This window comes from Pantherophis guttatus, chromosome 3 (genome assembly GCF_059756535.1).
Source record: "Pantherophis guttatus breed Tessera chromosome 3, ASM5975653v1, whole genome shotgun sequence".
Taxonomy (NCBI): Eukaryota; Metazoa; Chordata; class Lepidosauria; order Squamata; family Colubridae; genus Pantherophis; species Pantherophis guttatus.
Window position 1 is genome coordinate 170,822,425 of NC_142065.1, and position 26,446 is coordinate 170,848,870.

Genomic DNA, 26,446 nt, shown 5'->3' on the forward strand with positions numbered 1-26,446 from the left:
TGAGATGGGCAGCAAATAAATTTAAAAAAATAAAAAAAATATTATAAAAAATAATAAAATCTGTCAGAAACATGAAATCCTTTAAACTCAGAAGCTGAGTTTCCAAAAGTGACTCTTCCTGCAGTTGATTTAATATTTTTCAGTTATTTCAACTTCATTTTTCTTTCCTTTTGTAAAGGAAAAAAAATAACTGGAAAATAGGAAGGTATTACCATTTTTTATCTCATAAAATAATATGGTAATGTTAAATCACCCTTGTATTTTTACTGGAAAATTCAGATGGAGAGAAAATACAGGGAAAATATATCTACATGATCACTAGGAGTCAAAGCAACTTGATAGTGCATAATTACCTTATAAAATCCTATGAATGAGAAAAACCATGACTAAGCAAAAGACTTTCTAACACAACCTAGTTGTGTTACACATTACAATAAACTTTAACATAGTTTGGTTTCAGATTAATCTATTGTATGAGCCTAGTCTAGTTATAAGGCAGACATTCTGTTCAGATCTGCTCTGGTTTTAAAGAGAAAATATATATTTATGTATATAAAGGGAAGTAAACAGAATAAAAGATCTAGGATTGTAATCAGTGACTATTTTCTGAACTGTAAAGAATTTATAAGATAGACTATTGAACCCAAAGTCACCACAAAGGTAATTAAGAAAATTACCTTTCATCCAATGCTTTGGTGTAACTTACTATTAAAGGCAACATTTTCAATTCAAGTTTTGATAACTATCCTTCCCACCCCTTTAAGCAGTTTTTCTTCTACAAAATCATGTTGCACGAGCCAGAAAGACAGCTGTGAAAATATCTAGATCCCTCGCATCCTGGACATAAACGGTTTCAACTTCTAACCTCAAAATGATGCTACAGGGCACTGCAAGTCAGAACTACTAGACAAAAGGACAGTTCCCCCCTCCCATGCCACCACTCTACTAAACAACTAATTCCCACAACACGTCAAACTATCCATCATTATTCTCATTTTCCCTATTACCTACCATGTTTCCCCAAAAATAAGACCCTGTCTTATATTTTTTTAAACCCTGAAATAAACGCTTGGCCTTATTACCATGCACTCAAAAGCCCAATTGGGCTTATTATCAGGGGATGTCTTATTTTGGGGAAAACAGGGTATTTCATCTGATGATTATAACTTTGTTCCTTACCACTACATACATTGAGAGCTTAGGCACCAGAAACAAATTCCTTGTGTGTCTAATTACACTTGGCCAGTAAAAAATTCTACTCTATTATGTTGCCTGGCATACACTGATGCAAATAAGTAATTTACTCTTTGGATTTAATGTCATATCCTGTCAACTATGTCCTGGCTCTGAAGTACTATTCAAAAAGAGATACAAACAAAAACACATAGTCTCTGTATATATTTATTACACTAACACTGGACATTTGACTTGCTTGTAGCTCTCTCTCATTTGCCATAGCTTGGGAGGGTGACTTGATGGCTCTCTAGGCTAGGGGTCTCCAACCTTAGCAACTTCTGGCTGAGGAATTCTGGGAATTGAAGTCCACAAGCCTTAAAGTTGCCAAGGTTGGAGACCCCTGCTCTAGGCTGCAGCCGGCTTGCCTAGAGCTTAAGCCAGTGTTTCTCAACCTTGGAAGCTTGAAGATGGGTGGACTTCAACTCCCAGAATCCCCCAGCCAGTGCTGCTGGGAGTTGAAGTCCACCCATCTTCAAGCTACCAAGGTTGAGAAACACTGGCTTAAGCCATAAGGCTGCTAAGCCAATTTACGGTGCAAACCGCAGTTAAGAGAAGGCGGTCGCAATGCTCCATACCGTGCTATGACAAGCGAGGGACGACAGGGGTCGCCTTTTTAAAAACGCCGACCTTACCTATAATAAACCAGAGTTCTTTTGACGTTTACGCAGAGCCTCGCTGCCTTAAGTAGAAATCGCCGACGTAACAATAGGAGAAAATCTCGTGTTCTCTTAATAAGGTTAACCCAGAAAAGAAACGGAAAGGATTGATTGACCTGGGTGGCTTGGGCTTTCCAAATCTTCCAGCCCGTAGGACCGTTCTCTTAACAACCACGTAATAAAAGTTGCAGCAGGTAAAGCAAGGTCCATCTATTAAAACGTACAGGAGGCGTGCTGGGAGGGGGAAAAAAAAGAGACGAAAAAGGTCGATTAACCCGGCAGAAAAAGCCGCTTCACTTAGCATCTAAAACGCGCGTACCCATGAATGGGTGGTAAAAGAGTTAAAACAAAAGAGATCGAGTGAAGCGTGAGCAGCGGCTGGTACTTCCAACTTCTCTTCAGTAAAGCCCAGTAAAGAAATGCAGTCCTACGCTCCACGGCCACCTCAAGGAAACAGACAGAAGACAAAAGTTTGAAGAAAAGTTTCCTAACTGGGCCGGGATCTGCAAGGCTCCCAGTGGGCCAAACCGGTCAAACCACCACCTCTGCGAGTTTTGCCGTAAAGAGGAGCCTTATTCGCCGAACGCTCAGGAATCATGGTTCGTTTCAGTAGCTTCACTAGGGCTTCCTCGCAAATAAAGAGGCCCGCCGGGCTGCGGTCTGGGGAGGGTGTGTGTGTCGGGAGGTCGGAGGGGGTGTGGGGGAGCAGAGAATCGCTGCTGAGGCGAAGGCGGGAAAAGAACCAACGTTCGAAGGGCGCTTCTTGTCTGACGGCGTCCTAAGCCCGGTTCTTGCACCTCGGTCCCGAGGAAGCGGATCACGAAGCTCTTTGGCTTCGCTACTAGACCCACAAGCTTAACTCCGGGCCAGTTAGTTCACACGTGAGAAGGGCTGAGGAGCGAGAAAGGCAGCTTTCCCGCCTCCCCTCGTGGGGGCCGAGAGAGGCAGCGACACCTACTCTTGTTCAATAACAATTCCCGCAAGATGGGAGGGGGGAGTTATTGCCATGGCAACCTGGCACCGCCTCTTGGGACTAGGCCGCCGCTGCGGCGGCCTAACAGCTATGGAGAGCGGTGGTGTTTTGACCGGTTTGGCCCCAGGGAGCCTTGAAGATCCCGGCCCACTCCCGAGGCCTGCGATAGACCCTCCCGTTCTCTCGACAGGTAGTGGCGGTAGCTCTTGGAGGCTCAGGGCGGGCAGCCTTCAGGGAGGATTTGCCTGACCGAGACCTGAGAAGCGCGAGGGAGGCTTCGGGCGCGTGGCTCAGCATCCCGCTCCTGAGGCTTCCCCGCGCGCCACGCAGGCGAGATTCCTCTTCACGCTCGCGCGCCTCTTGCCTTTCGGTAGCGTGACAGGAGCTTCCGTTTTGTGTGTGTGTGTGTGTTTTTAAATTTATTTTTAAAAGCCATTTTTCGACTTAGGAAGTTTCTCAGTCAAATTCCAAAACGGGAAGGAAAGTCAACATTCATTAAAACATTTTAGCAACACAGATAAGCCGCCCTACAGAGAGAGCAAAGTTTCCAAGATCACAGGGCCAAGCCCAGCCCTGTTTACTTTTAATAAAATAGAAAAAGTTTCATTTTATGGGTTTAGGCCCAACCAATGTGAGTTACAGACTAAGATTTTTGGTCTCCCAAAATCCAGGCAACTGTTTATTAAATGGCAAGAGAATATAGAAAAAGGCAAATGTTAAGGACGTAGCCCTAAAAAAGCCTGTGGCTGACAGAATGCAAGGCTGCAAGTACAGTGACTGAAACCTGTGCAAAGGGTTTGTAAAAACAATAGATTTCAAGTGGAATGGAAGCCTAGAAAAGAAATTTGAAATGGAGTTTCAGGCTGTTGAAGCTGTCTATTCTTTCTCCAAATTCCAGAGCAGAGGCAAAAGAAGTCCAGTTTCATGGTGGATAAGCTGTGCCAACTACTATTGCTGTGGTCATACAGTCGTAGGAGAGCTATAAGTTCTCACATTGCAAATGACTTTGAGAATATTATGTTCCCCCAATTCATTACTCATGATCAGTTAATTGCAGTTTTATGCATTGCCTCTGTCTCTGTTAATCCAAGATGGTGTTATACAGAGCACTGTGTGTATTATTAAAAATAGTACTTTAATATTAGTATTACATCTAGTATTTCATCTAGCATAGTTGTAGTATTATTATGATTATGATTGGTGCACACAGCCAGATGTTTAGACTGGATTTGGCATTTTGTCCAACTCCTTTCCAAGGACCTGAGATAGGCAAACATTGTTTGATGGTGCTAAAGGTATCCTTGCCTTTTGCAATTGATCGATGGCAATTTTGTCAATGCCACTAGGGTTAAAGTGATACTTCAGATGTTAATTTTTCTTCTTTCAGAAATACCACAGTTTGCTGTCATGAATGAGGAACCTGCCACAATTTGTTTCAATGAAGATGATTATTATTGTCCTGTCTGCCAAGATGTGTTCAAAACACCTGTCAGGATTTCCATTTGTCAACATATGTGAGTATCTGACTAACCCATTTTTCAGTGTTTTATTTCTTTCCCTCCCACTGTTTCTTTCTATTGTAAGAATACATCTATGGCAGTAATATTGCCCTTTTCCCAGAATATGTAAGAACATTACCTAGGCAAAAAAGGACTGAAACTTTTTTTAAAAAATCCAGAACTACAAAATAACATTCTGGAACAACTCAGGCAAACAACCCTGTAATTTACCGAAATATAAGAAGGAGCAACAGATACAGCACAGGTTTCTGTTATAGCCAATTTTAATAAAAGTAAATTAATTTCACTTAAAAAAATAGTTGATTTTCTGATCTGATCTACCTAGTGGAGCTGATGTATGTTCTGTTTCTAATTATGATGAATAGCCATTGAGTTCTTGTCCTTCCAGAATCTACTTATTCCCCTTTCATACTTTAATAACACTTTAATGGTTATTACAACATAATTCCTACTTAGCCTCCATTAATCTAGGTATCATCACAGTATATATAAAATTTGGATGATGATTTGCCTTACAGCATGTCACTTTGACTCTGATTTGCAATTTGTCTGTTCATTCACTGCCAAATATATTTGATTAAGATTTTGCAGGAAGTGTTTCTTAATGGCTATGAAAGAAGGTGGACCACACTGTCCATTATGTCGAGGCATTGTAACCAGAAAAGAAAAAGCACGTCCCAACAGAGCCTTAGATGTGGAAAACAACATGAAGAAGTTGGTGGGGAGTTGTAGATGCTGTGAAAAACAGGTACAGTAAATGGAAAATAGTTTTAAAAGTGGATAATTGTTGCTGCAAACATACACATAATTAATCCAGAGGATCTTCCAAACTTGTAGAATAAGTCTGGGAAGAAAGCCCATCCAATCTATCAGCATTATCTTGCTTAAAAGCAGATAGACTCATTAGAATGCACCCTAAAATTGCCTTAGATATTTGATTTATCTACCCTTTGAGGTTATTATTTTTAGTATTCCTCCTTTATTTTTGGTTGGCTCAAGAAGGACACATATCTAATATTCCTGATTTCTGTTTTCCTCACAACAATAACCATATTTGGTGTATTGTGCTGAGAGAAGCTGGCCCAAAGTCTCCCAGCCAGCTCTTATGACAAAGAGAGGATTAGAACTAGTAGTCTCCCAGCTGTTAGTCTCTTCCAGATATCATATAACTAAACTGGCTTTCTGAAGTATTTTTTATACCAGTATTTAAAAATCTAAATGAAATACATCTTTTACAGATTAGATTCTCTCGTATGAGACAGCATTATAAATCATGTAAGAGGTATCAAGATGAATATGGTGTTCCTTCTATAATTCCAAACTTAGACATATCTCAAGATTCAACGGGAAACAGGTGATGTGTAGTTAATTTTATATTTTTTTCCAAAGAATATCCAAACCAAATTTTAATGCTTTATAGTACAATAACTCTGTACTATAAACATTAATGGGTACTGTTTATAGTACAGCCTTTTCATCATGATGATGGCTGAAATACAGAATTGTACATTTAATGGTATTTCCAATGTGATTAGGACAAGGCTGAAATACATCTAAACTTTGGAACTTTGGTTCCACTATGAAATAAAATTCTAAACATTTCCTTATGTAATTCAGTGTTTTGTTCTATTGAAGTAGTGATATGTTTTAAAATATTTAATATTCTACTATCTATATGGCTCATAAAACTGACTTTTTAATATAAAAGTACTTTTAAAAAGATATTTGAGCCAAAACCAAGAAGCTCTATGTCAATGTATTGTTCAATATCTGAGTATAACTGCATCAGTATTTGTTTTCTTAAAATGCATTTCTCTTATCTTCATTCAAACTTCTTAAAAGTTTGAATGGAGATAAGAGCTACTGTCAGCGGTCTCAGTCAGCCAGATCATGAAATAAACAGAGCAAGGTTTTCAGGAATACCATGTTTCCCCAAAAACATGACCCTGAAAGCCCTAGCCTGGTTTTCACACCTGCAACTAATGTAAGACCTACCCCAAAAATAAGCCCTAGTTAAGCCCCACCCACCATCTGGTTGTATGAGGTGGGGCAAGGCACAGGTGTAAAAATCAAGCTAGGATGGGGTAGAGGGTGGAGCTGCTCCACATGTCCCACACCCGCTTACCTTAGGACCACTGCAGCAAGGCCTCCCACGCTCTGACACCTGTCGCGCCGGTGCCCAACTTCTTCTGCAGCCTCGCATGCCATGTGGCTTGTGATGCTGGTGACACTGCTCATGCAGTGGCACAACGCACCATGCAGCCTCCTGCCATCAGCGATGGCCCTGGCGCAACAAGCCTCGTGGCATCTGCCATGAGTGGCAGCACTAGCGTGACAGCCACACAGTGTCTGTCGCTAGCAGGTGCAGAAGTCAGGAAGCAGTGCAATAGGTGTCAGGGCGTGGGAGGCATGTCTACGGTGGTCCTAAACTAAGCTGGTAAGACATCCCCTGAAAATAAGACCTAGTGCTTATTTGGGGGCTGAAAAGAAAATAAGACTGGTCTTATTTTCGGGGAAACTTGGTATCACTTTACTGTTGTAAGATATAATAAGAATCCTGAAAGCCTGCCTGTGGCTGAAGGAGAGGAAGCCTCATGGTGGGTGGGTGGGATTTAAAAGGCATTGCAGCTTACAGTTCATTCATGGGAAGAAACATTTGAGGTCAAACACTTAGGTTTGCCTTGCCATTTCCCAATGGAAGGGAAACATTCGGGCAAGATTCTTGTAAACTGGTGATCAACATTAAATAAAACACTGCGAAATTTCTTGGAGCTGTTCTGGTTGCTTGGGCCTAACGTTGCCAGAATCATGCCAAACAGAATCAAGTTGGGAGTGTTTTGAGTTTCTTCCTCACAGGTTCTTTGTCATTTACTATCTTTTTTTTTTTTATTGAAAAAGTTTTCAAATACAAATTTCCCCCCCCTTTTTTTCCTCCCCCTCCCCCTCCCTAACCCCCCCTCCCCACCCATCCCCCCCTGTGACTTCTTCGTAACAAAAAACCTAATTCATAACAGATTACTTACTCCCTCCTCTAAATACTGACCTTTACTTACTAAAAATATTATTAATATTATAACATCCCCCTTTATCCATACATTTCAGAAAAGAGAGGAAAAAAAAAACATTATACTATAACATTGTAGAGTAACTTCTAATTTAACATACCGTATTTTCCGGCGTATAAGACAACTGGGCGTATAAGACGACCCCCAAATTTTCCTGTTAAAATATAGGGTTTGGGCTATACTCGCCGTATAAGACTACCCCTCTTCCAACGCACACCAAATAAAAATTAAAAAAACATCAACTGGCTCACCCACAATGTAAAAGCAGCTGTGCTAGACCCAAAATGGCCCCTGAAACAAGCAGGAACCTCACACAGCCACAAAAAGCCACAAAAAACAACTTTCACACTTTACACACACACAACACAACACAACACAACTGGCTCATCCACAATGTAAAAGCAGCTGTGCTAGACCCAAAATGGCCCCTGCAACAAGCAGGAACCTCACACAGCCACAAAAAGCCCAAAAACCCAACTTTCACACTTTACACACACAAAATTCCACATACAGCTTTGTGAGATTTTGTGTGTTTGTGTAGTTAGAGTGAAACACTACAGAAACACACTAAATCTCAGAAAGCTGCACAAATATTATTTTATTTTATTTTATTTTTATTTTTATATGAAAGCTAAATTTAAAACTTCCTAAACTTTAAATGGCTAGGTCTAAAAAAGAACAACTAAAAAAAACCCCAATTAACTATTTTTTTTTTAAAGATCCCAAAGGGGAAAAAAACTTACCCAATAGAACAGGGGTCTCCAACCTTGGCAACTTTAAGACTTGTAGACTTCAACTCCCAGAATTCCTCAGCCAGCTTTGTTTTGCTGGCTGAGGAATTCTGGGAGTTGAAGTCCACAACTCCCTGCCTGCTTGATTGCAGGCAGGGAGTTGCTTGCTGATGGAATGGATTCAGGCAAGCGAAGCAAGGCAAGCAGCTAAGGCAGTGGTTCTCAACCTTCCTAATGCCGCGACCCTTTAATACAGTTCCTCATGTTGTGGTGATCCCCAACAATAAAGTTATTCCTAAAACCATCAAAAATATGTGTTTTCCGATGGTCTTAGGCCAGGGGTCCCCAACCTTTTGGACCTCAGGGACCACCAACTTCATAATTTTAAATTTTGCGGACCACTAATACGAATCCAGTGCACCGCTTGCTGAAGCACCTGGACTCCCAGTACGGGATGGGGTCCTTCAGGCACTCTCCCTCCTGTCTGTCTCTCTCTCTCTGTCTCCCACTCTTTCTCTCTCATTCTCTCTTTCTCTCTCTCTCATTTTCGCGCTCTCTCTCTCCCTCTCTTTCTCTCCCACTCTTTCTCATTCTCTCTCTCTCCCCCTCTCTCATTCTCTTTCTCTCTCCCCCTCTCTCATTCTTTCTTTCCCCCACTCTTTCTCTCTCTCCCCCCTCTTTCTCATTCTCTCTCTCTCTCTCTCATTCTCTCTCTGATTCTTTGATTCTCTTTGATTCTCTGTCTCTTTTTTTTTTATATATATAATTTTTATTAATATATTCTATACACTAATACACAAATAAAATATACAATCCTGCCACCATGGTATAATATGATTACATTGTCCATAAGTATAAAATCATTCCTTTATACATACGTATTTGCCATCATATATATACATCATCATATGTCTATTCTTTCCCACCTTTTCTGGACCCAATCGTACCATACTTTCCAACTGTTATAAAATTCTGAATCTTTTTTACCATTGATCAATCTAGTTAGTCTATCTGATTCCGCACACTCATTAATTTTATATATTATTTTCAAATCTATCGGTAAGTATTGATTTTTCCACTCCTGCGCATACGCTAATCTTGCTGCAGTGATAATGTGAATCAACAAGAACCATATATCTGACTTAACATTCAAAGGTTTTGCCCCCAATAGGAAAATCTCAGGTCTTAATTCCAAATTAATCTGTGTAATTTCCAAAATCCATTGCCGTATTTTTTTCCAATATTTAACCGCCTGCGGGCAGGTCCACCATTGGTGAAAATAGGTTCCATTGCTGTAACCACACTTCCAACAGCAGGCAGATGTCCCGGGAAACATTTTAGCTAATCTCGCCGGGGGTAGATGCCACCGGTAGATCATTTTATATATTCTCTGTCTCTTTCTCTGTCTCTCATTCTCTCTCTCTCTCTCTCTCTGATTCTCTCTGTCTCTGTCTCTTTCTCTCATTCTCTTTCATTCTGTCTTTTTCTCTCTTTCTCTCTCTGTCTCACTCTGATTCTCTCTCTCTCATTCTCTCTCTGATTCTTTGATTCTCTTTGATTCTGTCTCTTTCTCTGTCTCTCATTCTCTCTCTCTCACTCTCTCTGATTCTCTCTGTCTCTCTCATTCTCTTTCATTCTGTCTTTCTCTCTCTTTCTCTCTCTGTCTCACTCTGATTCTCTCTCTCTCATTCTCCCTTTCATTCTTTGTCTCTTTCTCTCTCTGTCTCATTCTGATTCTCTCTCTTTCTCTCTCATTCTCTCTCTCTCTCATCTCATGGGCCAGCCAGTGTCTTGGGGCTGAGAGGAAGTCAAGCATCTCCCTGAGAGTGAGGGCCGAAAGAAGTGTGGGAGCGAAGCACTACTTGAACTTGTGCGGCATGAGCATTCGCCTTGGTATATTTGCGCCAGCCGATGGCCAAGGCAGCCCTCATCTGTCTACTGAAAGTGCAGCATCAGGATTCTGCCTTGCTATATTTGCGGCGCAAGGCAGCCTTTGTTTCCTGCTGCTTGGGACTCAGAGCGGTAAATAGCGTCTGATCCGGAGAGCAGCTGGATTTTGCTCTCTAATCCGGATGCCAAATCGGCCCTCTGCAAACTCTCGTCTCTCGAGGAGCGCTCCCTAAAGCGGGGCTGGAAACTTTGGTTGGACTGCTTGAGAGAGGAGAGCTTGCAGGGGGGCGATTTGGTGTCTGCAATGGAGAGCGGCATCCGGCTTTTTCTCTCCGCTGTAAGAGCGCTGTAAGAGTGGCAGCCCTCATCTCCTAATGCTTGGGACTCGGAGCGGTAAATGGTGACTGGTCCGGGAAGCAGCTGGATTTTGCAGTCCCAAGCATTAGGAGATGAGGGCTGCCACTCTTACAGCGCTCTTAAAGCGGAGAGAAAAAGCCGGATGCCGCTCTCCATTGCAGACATCAGATCGCCCCCCTGCAAGCTTTCCTCTCTCAAGCAGTCCAACCAAAGTTTCCAGCCCCGCTTCAGGGAGCGCTCCTCGAGAGCCGAGAGTTTGCAGGGGGCTGATTTGGCATCTGGATTAGAGAGCAAAATCCAGCTGCTCTCCGGACCAGTCACCATTTACCACTCCGAGTCCCAAGCATTAGGAGATGAGGGCTGCCACTCTTACAGCGCTCTTACAGCGGAGAGAAAAAGCCGGATGCCGCTCTCCATTGCGGACATCAGATCGCCCCCCTGCAAGCTCTCCTCTCTCAAGCAGTCCAACCAAAGTTTCCAGCCCCGCTTCAGGGAGCGCTCCTCTAGAGACGAGAGTTTGCAGGGGGCCGATTTGGCATCTGGATTAGAGAGCAAAATCCAGCTGCTCTCCGGATCAGGAGCCATTTACCACTCTGAGTCCCAGGCAACAGAAGAGGAGGGCTGCCTTGCGCCACTCCTGACACAAATATACCAAGGCGGAATGCTGTTGCCGTACAAATGAAAGTAGTGCTTCACTCCCACAGCTTCCAGCCATCGCAAACGCCGCTTCTTCCCGCTTCTGCCGCCCCCTCCCCCACTGCCACAACAGCACCATTCATTCCGGATGGCGAGGGCTGCGCTCGTTTTTCTGTATTGCACCACCTGCAAAACCCCTGTGAAAGGGTTGTTTGACCCCCAACCACTGAGCTAAGGTAAGCAAGCCGGAGGGGGAAAAGTTTTTCCCTTCTCCGTGGCTCTGGCGGTCCCAGCTGAATTGCCTGATTAGCAGGCAAAGCTGGGATCGTCAGAGCTTAGATCGCCAGAGCCATTTAAGGCTCGTCAGAGTCTTTCGGGCTGGTCTGCCTGGTTACAGGAGAACGACACCCGGCGTATAAGACGACCCCCGACTTTTGAGAAGATTTTCATGTGTTAAAAAGTCGTCTTATACGCCGGAAAATACGGTAATAGTATTATAACTCCCAATTTGGCAATAATCTGCCCTTTTTTTCCTCTCCCAAACTTATATCTATATATTATTACAACAATTCAAAACCACCTTCCACTTTAAGACTATACGATAAGTCCTACTTTAACATTTAATCTTCTATATACATTACTATAACATTTCAAAGCGGCCTTCCCCATAAAATCTAGTTTAACATTTAACATTTAACATTTATTCCACTCTATCCATTTCCTCCACTCCCCTAAGTATATCACTTAAAAATCCCTTTTCTTAAACTAATCAGTCTGCTAACTAGTTTATTTGCCCACTGTCCTGCAAAATTACCATACACAACAATTCTTAATATCTTTGATTCACTGCCCACACTACTTAAAAATATATGTATATATATTCCATTATATCTAAATAAAAAAAGAAAAGACAATGACTTTAAATTTATCGTCCATATAATATCTTCTTTGAAGTCTTTCCACTGGATTATTAGAACCAACATCCATAATAGGGTAACATAGCTTGCTGATGCAACAGTTTATTCAAAATCTTCAATCATATCTGCCCCCATCAGTAGTAAATATCTTCTTATATGTATAAAAGTAAAAACAACCACCCGAGTGACATTATAATTATATTCCATATAATAATAATTGTGGGTTTCATCAGGATTATTGATTCCCATCATCGTAGTGGGTAACAACCCGATCTTCTGCATGCCCCAGCATAATTCTCTTGCCTGATTCAAGATAATTATAATATATTTATCAACACAAAAAGAAATTCCAAAGTGGATAATTCAAATCCATCAGATTAAGGCTCTTTTCACGTCCCAAAATTACGGCAATGCAGAGATCTGCCACTATCCTCAGGATGATATTGACCAATACGTCGCCTCCTCTATGTTTTCACATAATCATTCATATTTTAAAGTCACTGGCTTCACTGTTGCTTGATTTAGAAATTTCTATTTTTATGCAACCTATTTCTTTTTTTCTTTTCTTTTTGTGGGTTTGATTTCCATCCTGGTTTCCTTTCTACAGATTGTGTATCAACTAGTCGGTTTTCATTCTGCTTTGTAGATTGGTCTTGTTGGTTTTGTTTTTGTGTCTCATGTTTCTTTTTTATCCCTTGTATGTCCCCTAATTGGTTTCCATGCTTGTCTTTGCCTTGATAAGTCATCACATTAAAGTCAGATGCCACTTCTCTCAAATTTGTAGATAATCCAGCTGGGGTATCCGATAAATCCAAAGGCAATTTATCTGGTACAGTCTCTGTAATTCGATATTCTCCCTTTATTTCCAGCTCCTTCTGCTTATCCTGTATTATACCTGAAGATGTTAAATTCATTTTCAACCTATTTTGATAAAATTCTTCCGCTCTTTCAACAGTATTTAGCTGGTATCTTTCTCCTTGATATCTCAATATAATACCAACTGGGGCGTCCCACCTAAATGGGATATTTCTCTTTTTTAACTCAGTCACCAGAAAACCAAATTTCTTCCTTTCCATTAATATCTTAGGTGGGAGTTCCTTGTAAATCCAAATCTTTCTTCCATACAATTGCAAATTAGAATTAAAGGAATTTTGCACAATATTATTCCTAATTTTTTTATCTGTGAAATAAATCACCACATCTCTAGGCAGTTGCCTTTGCTTGGCAATCCAGGAATTTATTCTGTAAACTCTGTCAATCCTACAAAACACTTCCTCAGGTTGAACCTTTAAAATCCCAGCTAGAATTTCAGAAGATATTCTCCTTAAATCATCTCTGTTATTTTCCTGCAAGCCTCTTAGTCTTATCGCATATTCTGTAAAATTATATTGTACCATTAGAACCTCTTTTTCAATCCTCTGTTGCAGATTTTCTACATTACCAGACTTTTGAACAGCATCCATTTTAGGTTTTTCTTCTGAGCTATTATCCTGAGTGTTTATCAAATCATTTTCAATCTTTTGAATTCTATTGTCCAATTTATCTTGAATTTCTTCCATTTTAGACTCTAGTAAATTAGTATTTGTATCCAGCTGTGTCATAAATTCTGAAAAACCATTAGCCACTTTTAAAATTTTTCGCTCCAAAAAATCAAACTTAGATTTCACCAATTCTTTAATTTCCTGCTTAAATTTTTCAAGATGCTGATTCACAATCTCATCCCTTCTTTCAATCTCCTCTAAGAGAAATTCTATTATATTAAAATCAGGTTTCTGAGACTGAAGAGTTAAAACTTGTTCCTTTAAGTTGTTAATGGGGGAATCCCCCCCCCCCTACTTGTTTATCTGACTTTATAAGTCTCAGTGCCATGTTTCCGCCCAGGCAGGCTTTGTTAAAAGAAAAAAAAAAAAAAACAGGAGAAAAGACTTCTTTCCAATCAACAACAATGTCAAGTCTCCAGCGGAAAAAGAGAGAAAAAAACACAGGAGCGAAGTTTTGTCTACAAATGTAGCCAGTGGTATTTATTCCGCTACATTGTAATAATAGGAAACGGAAGGACTTTCCCTTTCAGCCTCTTCTCCAGCCGCGGCAGACGCCATTTTAAAAGGTTTTCCCCCCCCCCTTCTTTTCCTCTTTCTCTTAAGTACTTTTTAAAAGATAAGTAAAATACTTGCGATTCAGTATTACAGGTCCAGCTCACATTTTCTTTGAATAATCTGTTAGATTCGCAGGCTTGCTCTTGACGCCTGGCTCTGCATTAGCAGAGGTCTCCCAAAGCCCGGAGCAGCGGCTGGGGATATGGGGCATCTCATCCGCTCCGTCCCAAAAGTAAAAGAAAAACTTTTGGGACTCTGCAGAGAGTTCTACCCACCCCTGCCGGCTCTATCTCCGTTTCCTCATGGAAACGGAGTTTTTTCGAGCCGCCATTCCGTTATGAAGGCGGCTCTGACAGGCAGTGGAAGCTGACGATCCCGAAGGAGCATCTGGCGGCGGCCAGCAGCAAACCGGAAGCCTGTCATTTACTATCTTTTAATAATTAATGCATTCTACATTTTTTTTTTAATTTGATTTATATGCCGCCCTTCTCCAGAGACTCAGGGCATCTTACAATGCGTTAAGCAATAGCCTTCATACTTTTGTATATTTATACAAAGTCAGCTTATTGCCCCCACAAACTGGGTCCTCATTTCACCTACCTTAGAAAGGATGGAAGGCTGAGTCAACCTTGAGCCTTGGAGAGATTCGAACCAGCAGTAATTGCAGGCAGCTGTGTTAATAACAGGGTGCTTAGACCACTGTACTATCAAGGCTCTACAATAACCTCTACATTGAGGTTATCTCCATTTTCTTCTATAGCAACTGACTTTTACAGTATTTATTACTTAATTTTGTGCTAAAATGCAGATATAGGTTTATATTTTTTTACTTGACATGGTGAGAGGTGTATTAAATCTGAGCAAGCAGATGTTTCAACCTGTTATCAAAGTTATCTATGTCAAGTTTCCACTTGTAAATTTAAATTATGTCAAGATAGTGTCCTTTATTACAATTAAAATTTGTAATTTAGAAATTAAAGACCGGCCTCTGGTTTGTTTGGATTGGGTTTTTGGAGGGGGTGGGTATATTGACTAGGCACAGACCATGTTTTCATAATTTAGTAAGTCACTTTAGTTGATTAATGAGAATGCACATGCTGCTGTCTTTTGCTCAATCTGCAGTTCTTTAGCCTTTTTCTCTCCCTTTCCTCTAAATTTAAAAATATATTTATTTCTGAACTAATCTTCAGGAGAAACTTAAAAGATAACTATTCCTTATTTTGAATATATCACTAATTTTATTGAAAAAAATTGTTGAATGCAGTGTTTAATTCATATTTATATGTTCCCTGTTGACCAGGGGTGTCAAAGTCAATTTCATTGAGGGCCGCATCAGGATTGTGGTTGACTTCGGAGGCCGGGGTGGGCATGGCCAGCTCGCACTGCTGCTTTGCTCACTCTCCTTGGCCAAGTTGCTCATGGTGCAGGAGGGCAATGTGTGTGGGTCAGAGGGAGGCCCACTCCATCTCCTTATGAGCAGACCTGACTTTGTAACCAAAGCATCCTCAGTGATAGAATGGGAGACCACCAGGAGAGGTCATGAGGGGACAAGGAGATGGCAAAAGGTAGCAGCGCTGCTGGTGGCCAAGTGCTAAGGCAGGATTTACCCTCACTGTCATATAATCTTCCTATCCTCCTTCCTTCCTTCCTTCCTTCCTTCCTTCCTTCCTTCCTTCCTTCCTTCCTTCCTTCCTAGTGATAGAAGAGAGAGAGAGAGAGAGAGAATAATCCAATTTTGTGTGTGTGTGTGTATGGGAGAGAGACTGATCCATACAGGGCACCCAAGCTGCTGCAGCGGCATGGGCAACAGGAGCCACCTGAGTAGCGAGCGGGATGATGGTGGAGTATGAAGCAAGGCTGGGGGTGTGTGGAGCTGTTCCCCCACGCCCCCACCATCTTACCTGAGCATCCTGCCAGCCAGGCACTGAAGTGCTGCAACTACCACCGCAGTGAGACAGAGGCAGAGAGGGGGGCTCTCCAAACTCTCTCTGTGTGTGTATGACAGAGTGACCACATTATCCCTGCTTTAGTTGGGGCATTCAAGCTGCTGGCAGCAGCAGGTGTGGGGGAAGAGTCAACTGAGCAGCCGTTTTTCTCCTCATCCTCCCCACTCAAGCAGCACAGGCTCTGCGGGACAGCAGGGCCTCTCATTTCTCCCTGGTGTGGCAAACTTCAGCTTCAGTTGGGGCATTTAAGCTGCTGATGGTGGCAGCCACCTAATGATTGCCCCCTCCCCAATCAGCCAGCCTGCACCACCTGACCTCCCTGGCAGCTGGCACAAAGCCTCGCTGTTTTTGTTCTTGTCATTCTCCCTGCCTAAATGGCAGTGGGCTCCGCAGGACAGGGTCTCATTCCTGCCCCAGTGCAATGAACTCTGGCGGGCTGGATGTGGGTGTGAAGGGCCTGGCCCCACAGTGCTTTCTTGCTTGGTTGAAGGCTTTGTTCAGCCTTCAACAGTAAGGCTGGCCCAAGTAAGTGAGCAGTGCACCAGGGCCACGGACAGCATTGGTTCCTGCACCCTTCCGATTCCACTGCCGGCCTTACTGTTTGAAGGCTGAACAAAGCCTTCAACTGAGCAAAGAAGCACTGCAGGGCCAGGCCTTTCACACCCGTGTCTAGCCAGCCAGAGTTCACTGTGCTGGGGCAGGAATGAGACCCTGTCCCGCAGAGCCTGCTGCTGCTTGGACAGGGAGAACAACGAGGAGGAGGAGGAGAATGGCGAGGCTTTGCGCAGGCTGGCCAGACAGGGAGCAGGTCAGGTGGTGCAGGCTGGCTGGTTGGGGAGGGGGCAATCATTAGGTGGCTGCTGCTGCCAGCAGCCGCGGGCTTTGAGTTTGACACCCCTGCTATAGACTGATAAGAAGGCATAACTATTTTAAGCTTTAATCACATACATAAATATAGTTATAATTAATATTAAATGTATTAGAGGGAAATTTGTAACCATAAATCAATGGTAAAAGTGGCAGCAAGTCCTGGAGGTCTTGTGTGAAGTTGTAAACAGGGAAGCAAGGACAAATCTAGTTAGTATTTGGAAAACCACCTGAAGCCCAAATTCTGTAGTCTACAGTGGGGAGTTGAAATGCACATCCACTTAAACAACTGAAGTGTAGTGTACCTTGAGAGCATTTTCACTAGTATTTTTTTAACAGTTCATAGGAAAAAAATGCTTGCTCCTTGATTCCTATTTCTGTTTCTCCCTCCAATTATAAATGTGTGTATCTATATATAAATACATACACATATACATACATAGAGAGAGAGAGAGAGAATATGGAAGAAATATGCACATATTTTATTCAAATGAATTTTGTTTATCAAATTTAGAGATGCCAATTATCAATCAAAGATAGAGGGATTTAACTAATAATCATAACTATTAAGATTTTTTTATTTACTGTAAAATAAATTCTCACTCAGTTTTGGGAGTGATTCTTCTACTTCGGAAATGGGAGAAAACTCTAATCTACATGTTCCTGAAGAACCTGCAAGGTAGGAACAACCCTGCTTATTAATAACTATTGGTTTTTATGAGTAGAAAGTGAGTGGACTTAACAGAAATATATTCCAAAATAATATGAAAGCTAAAACACATTTGTGTGAACTGCTAATTTTTAAAGTATTGTAGAAAGTAGTAAACAAATAGCTATTGCAATATGTGCCAATTTTGTAATAATAAAATTATTCTACATCATTGATCATAGAAGCCAGACTAATGAGAAAGCCATACCTTCTTTCCCCCAGGAAGAGCAGACTCTTCCTGGAAGAACTCCATCGTAAGGGAAAAAGTGCTGGCCCTAGTCATTGGTAGGAGAATAAATTGTCAGCAAGCCTTTGGGCACCCCACTCTGGGAAAAGAAACACCCAGGTGTTTATGAATTGCCTGAAATTATGGAAGCAACAGAGGGATACTCTCATCCCTGCTACTAGTCAGAGGTGGTGTCTTTATCAAGATGGCAAGGAAGTGATAAGCAGAGGGAGAAAGCAGAGCTGCTTAATTCCTTCTTTGCATCTCTCTTCATGCAAAAGGAAAAAATAGCATAACCTACCCAAAACAGAACCATAAAAGACAGACTAGGAATATAAATTAAAATAGGCAAGAAAATGGTAAGAGAACACCTATATACCTCCAGACGAGTTCAAATCACTAGCACCAGATGGATTACATCCCAGAGTTCTGAAGCAGTTGGCAGACATGATCTTGGAACCATTGAACCATGTCTTTCAAAGATCCTGGATCACTGGGGAATTATCAGAGGACTGGAAAAGAACTGCTGTAGTTTCCATTTTCAAAAAAGGGGGGAAAAAAGATCCAGGAAACTACAGAGGCCAGTCGGCCTGGCCTCTCAATACCTGGGAAGGACCTGGAAAAGATAATAGATCTGTGAACACCTAGAAGCAAGTAAATCAGAAGCCAACATTATTTCACTCTTTGACAAAGTTACTAAATTAATGGACCAGCAAAATGCTGTGGATATAGTATACTTGGATTTCAGAAAGGCATTTCACAGAGGAGACCACAACCTACTTTGTGGGTAAGTTAAAAAATGTGGGATAGACAGCATCACCATCAGATGGATTCGTAACTGGCTGACAAGGCGCTCCTTAATGGAACTACATCTGTATAGAGGGAAGCAGTGGAGAACCTCAAGGTTCCATTTTAGGCCCAGTACTCTTCAATATCTTCATAAACAATTTAGATCAGGGAGTAGAAGGGGAACTCATTAAATTTGCAAATGACACAAAGTTGGCAGGAATAGCCAACACCCCAGAAGATAGTCTTAAGATCCAGAAGGATTTTGACTGACTTGAACACTGAGTCCTAACAAAATGAAATTCAATTGAGAGAAAGGTAAGATTTTACACTTAGGCAAGAAAAACCGAATGTTCAAGTACAGATTAGATGAACATGGCTCAAAAGCACTAACTGTGAGAGGGATCTTGGGGTCCTAGTTGACAATCACATAAATATGAGCCAGCTAAAAAAGCCAATGCAATCCTAGGCTGCATTAACAGAGGGAAAGATCAAGATCATGTGAAGTATTAGTACTGCTTTATAATACCTTGATAAGACCACACTTGGAATATTGCATCCAGTTTTGGTCACCACAATATAAGAAAGATGTTGAGACTCTGGAAAGAGTGCAGAAAAGAGCAACAAAGATGATTATGGGGCTGGGAGCTAAAACATGAACACTTGCAGGAATTGGATATGTCTAGTCTAGTAAAAAGAAGGATTAAGGATGACATGATAACAGTGTTCCAGTATTTGAGGGGCTGCCACAAAGAAAAGGTGGTCAATCTATTTTCCAAAGCACCAGAAGGCAGATCAAGAAGCAATGGATAGAAGCTAATCAAGGAGAGAAACCACCTAGAACTAAAGAGAAATTTCTCGGCAGTGACAACAATTAACAAATGGAACCAGTTGCCTTCAGAAATTGTGGTGCTCTATCACTTGGAGGCTTTTAAGAGATTGGATAGCCATTTGTCTGACATGGTATAGAGTCTCCTGCTTGTGCAGACAGTTGGACTAGAAAACCTCTAATATCCCTTCCAACTCTGTTATTCAATCATTACAACTGACTGTTGTCAGTATTGCAAAAGCATATTAAATTAGTCATCTGCTGCGAACAGCAGATGGCCCTATGTGCTTGTTTTTCATCCATTGAGTTCCTTGTACATATTGCATGCTGCTTCTCTACTTTTTATTTATTTATTTATTCTGTTGCTGTTTGTATTTCAGTGAGCAGCCTACTTTCAAATGCCCTCTATGTCAAGAAAGTAACTTCACAAGGCAGACTCTATTGGATCATTGTAATGACAAGCATCTTTATCAAGTAGACCCAGCAGTGAGTACATGTGTAAAAAGCTTGTTGTATGTAAAGTAATAAAAGGTCTTGTGGCTTAGCTCAAATGGTATAATAGAGTTAATATTTAAGGATACAAGTTTTAATTATTTCTGTTGTTTTATTGTTATTACTGGTAAAGTCAGCCATAGGAATATAAGCAACGTACTGCTGGGTTGGATCCTGGCCTGTCTAATCCAGGCATTTGTTCTCACAGTGGCCAACTAACTGCAAAAATACCTTATCCCCCAGTTGATGGCCTTCAGAGGCAGTCACATTGCCATCCAGATTATATCATCGATCCCCAAGCATTCCATGAATTGGTGCAACCTTTTTTGAAGCCAACCAAATAGTAGCCAGCACCACATCTCAGGGTAGTGAATTATAAAGTGTAATTACATGTGTAAAAAAATTTTTTTTTCCTTCTGAAGAGTACTTATTTGAAATTATGTTAATTGCAAGGTGTATAAAATAAAAGAATGAAATGCCATACTTTAAAAACTTCTTACCTCTTTTTGACAGAACTTTTCCATTTTCATTAATAATAGTATTTTTACTTTTTCCCCTTAAATTTGGCATAGATCAAACTTTAAAAAGTACACAGATGTTGCATTTCATTCATTAAACATATCTGAGCACTTAAAATATTTAGATTTGGAAAAATTATACCATATTAACATTGCAGATCTCGATGGGAGTGATTAAATTTTTTAAACATGTCTACTCAAGCTTACCCAAATTGATTACATAGAGACTTCTGTGTTATTTTCCTGGCAACAGTTCAAAAATAGTTTGGCATTAATTTTTCCCCAGGCCTATATTCCTGTGATTTCCTGGGATTTTCCTCTAAAGTGCTAAGTGGGTCAGATTTTGCTTAGTTTTTTCAAGCTCAGCCGAAGGTGGATTGATACTGGAACTAGTGCAGACTAGTTGCTTTTTAACATCACCCTTACCCCCATTCGTAAAGGCTTTTTAACTTAATGGGAAGAATATAACTAGTATTTTCTCTTTTAAAAGCAGAAACACTATATCTACTTTTAAAATAAGAGATGTCTGTTCTATTCATATTCCTTCCACAACTTTCTACTTGTTAGAATCAAATATCAAATATAACAATTTCACAAATATCACTAAACAATGATTACCAGATCAAAGGAGATTCATTACCAGAAATAAAATATTCAGGGATGCATAACTGGAAGAGATTCAAAAAAATATGAAAATGGAAGACCCAAAGATAATTGTAGATAACAACAATTGGAAATATAGAGGAAACGGCAGTTATGGACTACAGAAATGATAACTTAGAAGAAGTAATAATAATAGAACCAGTACAGGCCAGCACTGAAATAGCTGCCCCACTCCCCCATAAAGATTAAAAGATAAAATTATGGCATGTGCAGAATTGATAGTAGAAAGACAACGATTGAATTGAAAGTAGTGTCCAAAAAGACCTGGCACCTATAATAAAGGATGTGAATAAGGTGCTTTCAAGAATTAAAGTATCACCTATTAAACAGACTAAACATCTTGCCTACAGTATAGCAGTGGCACAAGAGCAAAATATCAAAACTAGAAAACCAAAATCAAAGTCAATCCTAAAATGAAAGGAAAGGAGGCCAAGATAAAGACATTAAGTTCAGATGCAAGTAATTAAAGAATATGAAATAGCAAAAAAAATTGAAGAATAGAGACAAGACAAATCTAATTTTTAAAAAAATGCTATGGTAGGTAAGCAATCCCTCAAGTACTAGCACCTTAAGTTGTATCTGGAAGTAAATCAACCACCAGTACAGCTCACAAAAGCAGAGATATTACATGGGCATGCTAAGATATGCCCATCACTGCTCTTGGTTCTATACCAGTTAAAGCTTCTAGAGATCTTCATAGGCACCCCTGTGTACATCAAATTATAATAGGCAAGCTGCAAGCAATTAGGGCATGATTGACTATCTAAAGGGCCTTTGATCAAGGAAAGGGTGCAAATTGTATTGTGAGAGTAATAAGTTAAGAACAATTGTGGCACATTAAAGAGAAACAACAGTAAATTTGTGGACTGAGAAGATAGAGATCCTTCCATACAAAAAAAACTATCCAGGTACAGGAAGTCAGATCTTATGTCTTAAAATTTCTTCTCTCTCCTCTCAGAGAAGAACAGGGAGATTTATAAAAGAAGACTTGGACTAGGAAATACCTTGAATTCTTTTAAGTAATGGCAGGATACACTAAAATCAAATGAAGTTTTCCTTATGTGTTTGGAATTCACTTAGTTTATTTTTAACATCATTCTTGAAACAGAGTAAATGAATTTAACAATAAGCCTTATTGCTGCTTTTAATATGAAGATAAAACTAAACAAAACCAATCATACAAGAAATTGTATTTTTACAATTTTCTAAGTAATAATGCAGAGTGTTAAAGAAAAATAGCTTGATTTTAAAGGTTTTGTTTCTAATTCACTGCTACTTTGTTATTTAGAATCTTCAATTGGATGAAGAAACTCTGTTTCAAAATGCTGTTGAGGAATCTTATCAAGTGAACCTTTGAAGCTTCTAATTTCCTTACATCACTACTATCTACAAGGGGGGAGAGAGAGTCAAGTCTGGTCTGATGTTAATAAAAAGGAACTCTGTATCCAATTCAGTAGCAATTGTTTTCCCCTAGGCAAATTTCATTTTAAAATACTTTAAAAACATGTGTTACTACATTATAGTAGAAAGTATCTATTTTCCAACTACTAGTAGAAATATTTCAAATATCTGGAGAAAATATCACTGCCTTTGAAAAAAAAATTCTTTTTTATTTAAATTATTTGATTTTACAGAACTCTTTTTTATTTGCATTAAATAAATTGTAATATATTAGAATGCAGAAAAGGAGGATAATTACCCTTGTTTGAATAGTTCCATTTTCCTTGCATACTTTGTATCTTGAAGTAGAAGTTAAAAGCTAAATGGTTTTATTGTGATCCATAACTTAACTGTTGTAGGCAGGGATTTTCTTAATTGTTTTCAAAAGTCTCTAAGTACAGAACCATTTACTGAACCTTATAAATAGAATGGCAGAATTCACAGCCTTAAAAACTATGACTTGTTGGTCTAGAAAAAAAATGAGATTCTTTTCACCAACACCTCTGTCACTATGCTTTTCTAAAACACTTTTTTTCCCCTAAGCTTTACTTTTATATGATTAATTTACATTAGTTTTAAGACCCGAATAAGATTCTTAGGGTGCAGCACAATTCACACGAGATGTTTATTAGTGTTTTTCCTTTTTTTAAAAATGACACTTAGAAATGTTAGATAGTAGATTTCTAATACTTTGAAAATGTTATATTACTGAGACTGCTTTTATAATAAGAGAGTTTCATTAAAAAAAATGCTGTGTTCTCTTAGACCAGTATTAAATTGATTGTAGTGTTTAAGTTAACAAGATATTTCTACTAATTGAACCTATCCTGAAACCAAGTAAATTTCTACTTGCTTTAAAAACTAGCTGGTAAACTATCTTCATTGTAGTAGTATAATTATGGTAAGCAGCTTCATTTTGTGTCCCTGCATTATTCTATGTTTCTATTAAGCCTTGGGTTTTGCTCTATTTATTTTCATGGAATTAAAGAGAATTTTAGAATGCAGACAATGGAATCTCTGCATGCATGTTCATGATTTGATTATTCTTTTTGCTTTATATTAAGTAGTAATATTTGAATTTGGCTTTTTTTGTCAAACACATTACTCATTAATTGAAATATATTAAAGAATGACTCAGATGTATTTATTTCTATTTACAGAATCCACCCCACTCCACCTTCAGTTTTGTTTTGGGGAGAGCAATAATGTTTAACTGCACAGTTAACAACAACACTTTGCTTTGTTCTGAAGTGCCATGGAATAGAAATATAACAGAAATTAGTAACTATTTTAAACATATTTCTGGATTGGGTTTAGGCTTCAAATAAACCTAAGTTAAATTAACACATATGTAGAGCAAGAGAAGGTACCATTAGAAAAAAGACAATAAGTCTTTCTATGAAATAATCAGAGTAGTGCATAATACTAAGTACTATGATTTCCTTCTGTATTTGCCCCCCCAGGCAATAATTTATTTCTGTTTCTCATTTCTTGGATTGTTTGATTTGTGAATCTTTCTGATATTCACAATATTAAGTCAGTATGACTAATAATTCTGTACAAGGCAGTGTTAATAGCAACTTGATAATTAAACTAACTGTTTATATCCTTTCTGGATTTAGAGGTATCCAGTTGACTGTTCAGGAAGTTAGCAGGGTTACCTGCAATAGACCATATGCTGCAAGGCAATACTTTACATAAAACACATTAAAAACATCACCATTATTAGCGGACTGTGGGAATTGGGGTACCTCAGAATTGGTAATTAGAAATACACATTTAGGTACTTAGTTTGATGTCACGTTTATTAGGTTGGTTAGATATTTTGGGTAACCAATCAGGTACAAGTAGTCCTCAACTTACAACCACAAGTGAGCCCAAAATTTCTGTTGCTAAGTGAGATATTTGTTAAGTGAGTTTTGCCCCATTTTACAACCTTTCTTGCCACAGTTAAGTGAATCACTGTAGTTGATAAGACCCGGTTAAGTAAATCTGGCTTCCTCAATGACTTTGCTTGTCAGAAGGTCGCAAATGGTGATGACATGAGCGCAGGACACAGCAAACATAAACATGAATCTGTTGCAAGCATCTGAATTTTGATCACATGATCATGGGGATGCTGCAAAAGTCGTAACTGAAAAATGATCATAAGTCATTCATCCATTGTGGGAATCAAAGTATCCTTCCATTTTTGTGCATAAAGTAAACTTGCTGCCATCAACATATATGATGGAGTTAGGAGATACAACTGGCTGCTTTGTTTAAAGAAAAAAACACAGTTACTTTTGCTTCTACTTGGAAACCACTTCTGGATTTTGTGCTCGCAGTGGAAAAAAATGAAACTTTGATTTTGGGTTTTACCGATTACATAGGTTTGCTGTTATAGAAATGGCTAGTTTATACTATAATGGAAAAGTAAAAAGTTGAGGTTTGATGTTATTATCTTATTCCACTGCACCAAAGGGAGTTGGAAGTCAACACCTTTTCTTAGTTTTCCTCCTTTTTCCTACACTTTTCCCTCCCCTTTTCCCTTCCCTATCTTTCCTACTGTTTTCTTTTGCATTTTTTGTATTTTTATTATAAATTAATTAGAAAAGAAAAGAAAAATGGTCATAAGTCACATTTTTCAGTGCCATTGTAACTTTGAACGGTTACTAAACAAACTTGTAAATTGAGGACTACTTGTATTGTTTTGGTTGGCCTTCAAAAGAAAAACACCAGTGCAATCCTTTTCAAGAGGTCAGGTCATATTACATTTCAATTCCAATATATCACTATATTATTATTATTATTACAAACAGCTTGTTTTTGTACTCATGTAATTGAATAAGTCAAATATATAGTGCTGCTGAAAAAAGTCATACCGTGAGATGAGCAGCATATAAATTTGATAATTTAAAAATACTGCATTTCTAGCAGTAAATAACAATGTTAAGCAGAGATGGACCTTGGGGAGACTTCAGGATTGTGCGATTTTCTTTGTGTTGATGTCATTTGTTAGATTTATATCCTATTTTCCCATCAAGAATTCAAAACAGTTTACATTGGCATCTCCTTTAACAACCCTGCACCACAAAGATTGAACTGAGAGAGTGACTAGTCCAAAGTCATGCAGTTAACTTCCAGGTCTGAAATACATTTGAATATTGGTTTCCCTGATCCTAGTCCAATAACCATCATAATAGAATCCTGAAACAATGTCAGCTAGGAAAGCTTATGAATGCTGTGTAGGAATAGCTTTCAGGAAGATCTACAATTTATGAAGGAAATAGTAAAATTGTGTGTGTGCGCGCGTGATCGAAAGAGAGAGAATGAGTGTTCCTAGCTGCCTGCATAATATTTTAAACTGGTTGATGTATCATGTAATTCAAGTAACACTGGTGGTGAGGAAAATATTTTCGTTTAACATTTTTAAAAGGAAGCTGAATACAGATTCATGGACCAAGAGAACAATTTTTATTTTAAGAAAATGTGCACGTATATTTTTAAAGAAACCATGGTGGCACAGTTGTTACTGCACAGTAACAAGTACTGCACAGTATTGCAGGCTAACTCTGCCCACAGCCAGCAGTTCAATCCTGGTCGACTCAAGGTGGACTCAGCCTTCCATCCTTCCAGTGGTGGGTTTCAACCAGTGTTACAATCGGTTCGCTTCGCGCATGCAGAACATTTCAGAACAGCTGAGGTGCAGCAAGCCGCTCTGCAGCGCCTCTCAGCTAGGCTAAAAAAGAACGAATATAGATAGGTATAGCTCAGGGGTGGGTGGGAGGGCCCAGTTGACGGAGCAAACCGGTTTGCTCTCAGCTCATCACTGCTACCAGCTTGCCTGAACCAGGGCGAACCAGTAGAAACCCACCACTGCATCCTTCCAAGGTCTGTGAAATGAAGACCCA

The 26,446-nt window shown here is 39.7% G+C and overlaps 1 protein-coding gene across 4 annotated transcripts; it reads left to right on the forward strand.

Annotated features, from left to right (window-relative positions):
* The first annotated feature begins 1,836 nt into the window (after positions 1-1,836).
* On the forward strand, positions 1,837-23,557 carry RNF138 (ring finger protein 138). 4 transcript variants are annotated; one of them, XM_087890516.1, is made up of 7 exons: positions 1,837-2,086; positions 4,253-4,379; positions 4,968-5,133; positions 5,624-5,739; positions 17,498-17,569; positions 19,821-19,926; positions 22,402-23,557. In XM_087890516.1, exons 2-7 carry the CDS (start codon positions 4,273-4,275, stop codon positions 22,468-22,470), a joined length of 636 nt encoding a protein of 211 aa, XP_087746642.1. In that variant the 5' UTR covers positions 1,837-2,086; positions 4,253-4,272; the 3' UTR covers positions 22,471-23,557. The 4 variants fall into 4 exon arrangements, with proteins under 4 accessions (XP_087746642.1, XP_087746641.1, XP_034285568.1 ...); XM_087890515.1 differs by having other exon boundaries at positions 1,899-2,491; XM_034429677.3 differs by lacking the exon at positions 1,837-2,086 and adding an exon at positions 2,564-3,055.
* Positions 23,558-26,446: the final 2,889 nt, after the last annotated feature.

What these genes read in the sequence shown, in the direction of transcription:
- RNF138 (XM_034429677.3), top strand. Translation starts at nt 2,899, where the DNA reads ATGGCAACCTGGCACCGCCTCTTGGGACTAGGCCGCCGCTGCGGCGGC. An exon ending in CAAGATTCAACGGGAAACAG is followed by an intron (nt 5,740 to 17,497) that starts GTGATGTGTAGT and finishes ATTCTCACTCAG; the next exon opens with TTTTGGGAGTGATTCTTCTA. An exon ending in TTTATCAAGTAGACCCAGCA is followed by an intron (nt 19,927 to 22,401) that starts GTGAGTACATGT and finishes TTTGTTATTTAG; the next exon opens with AATCTTCAATTGGATGAAGA.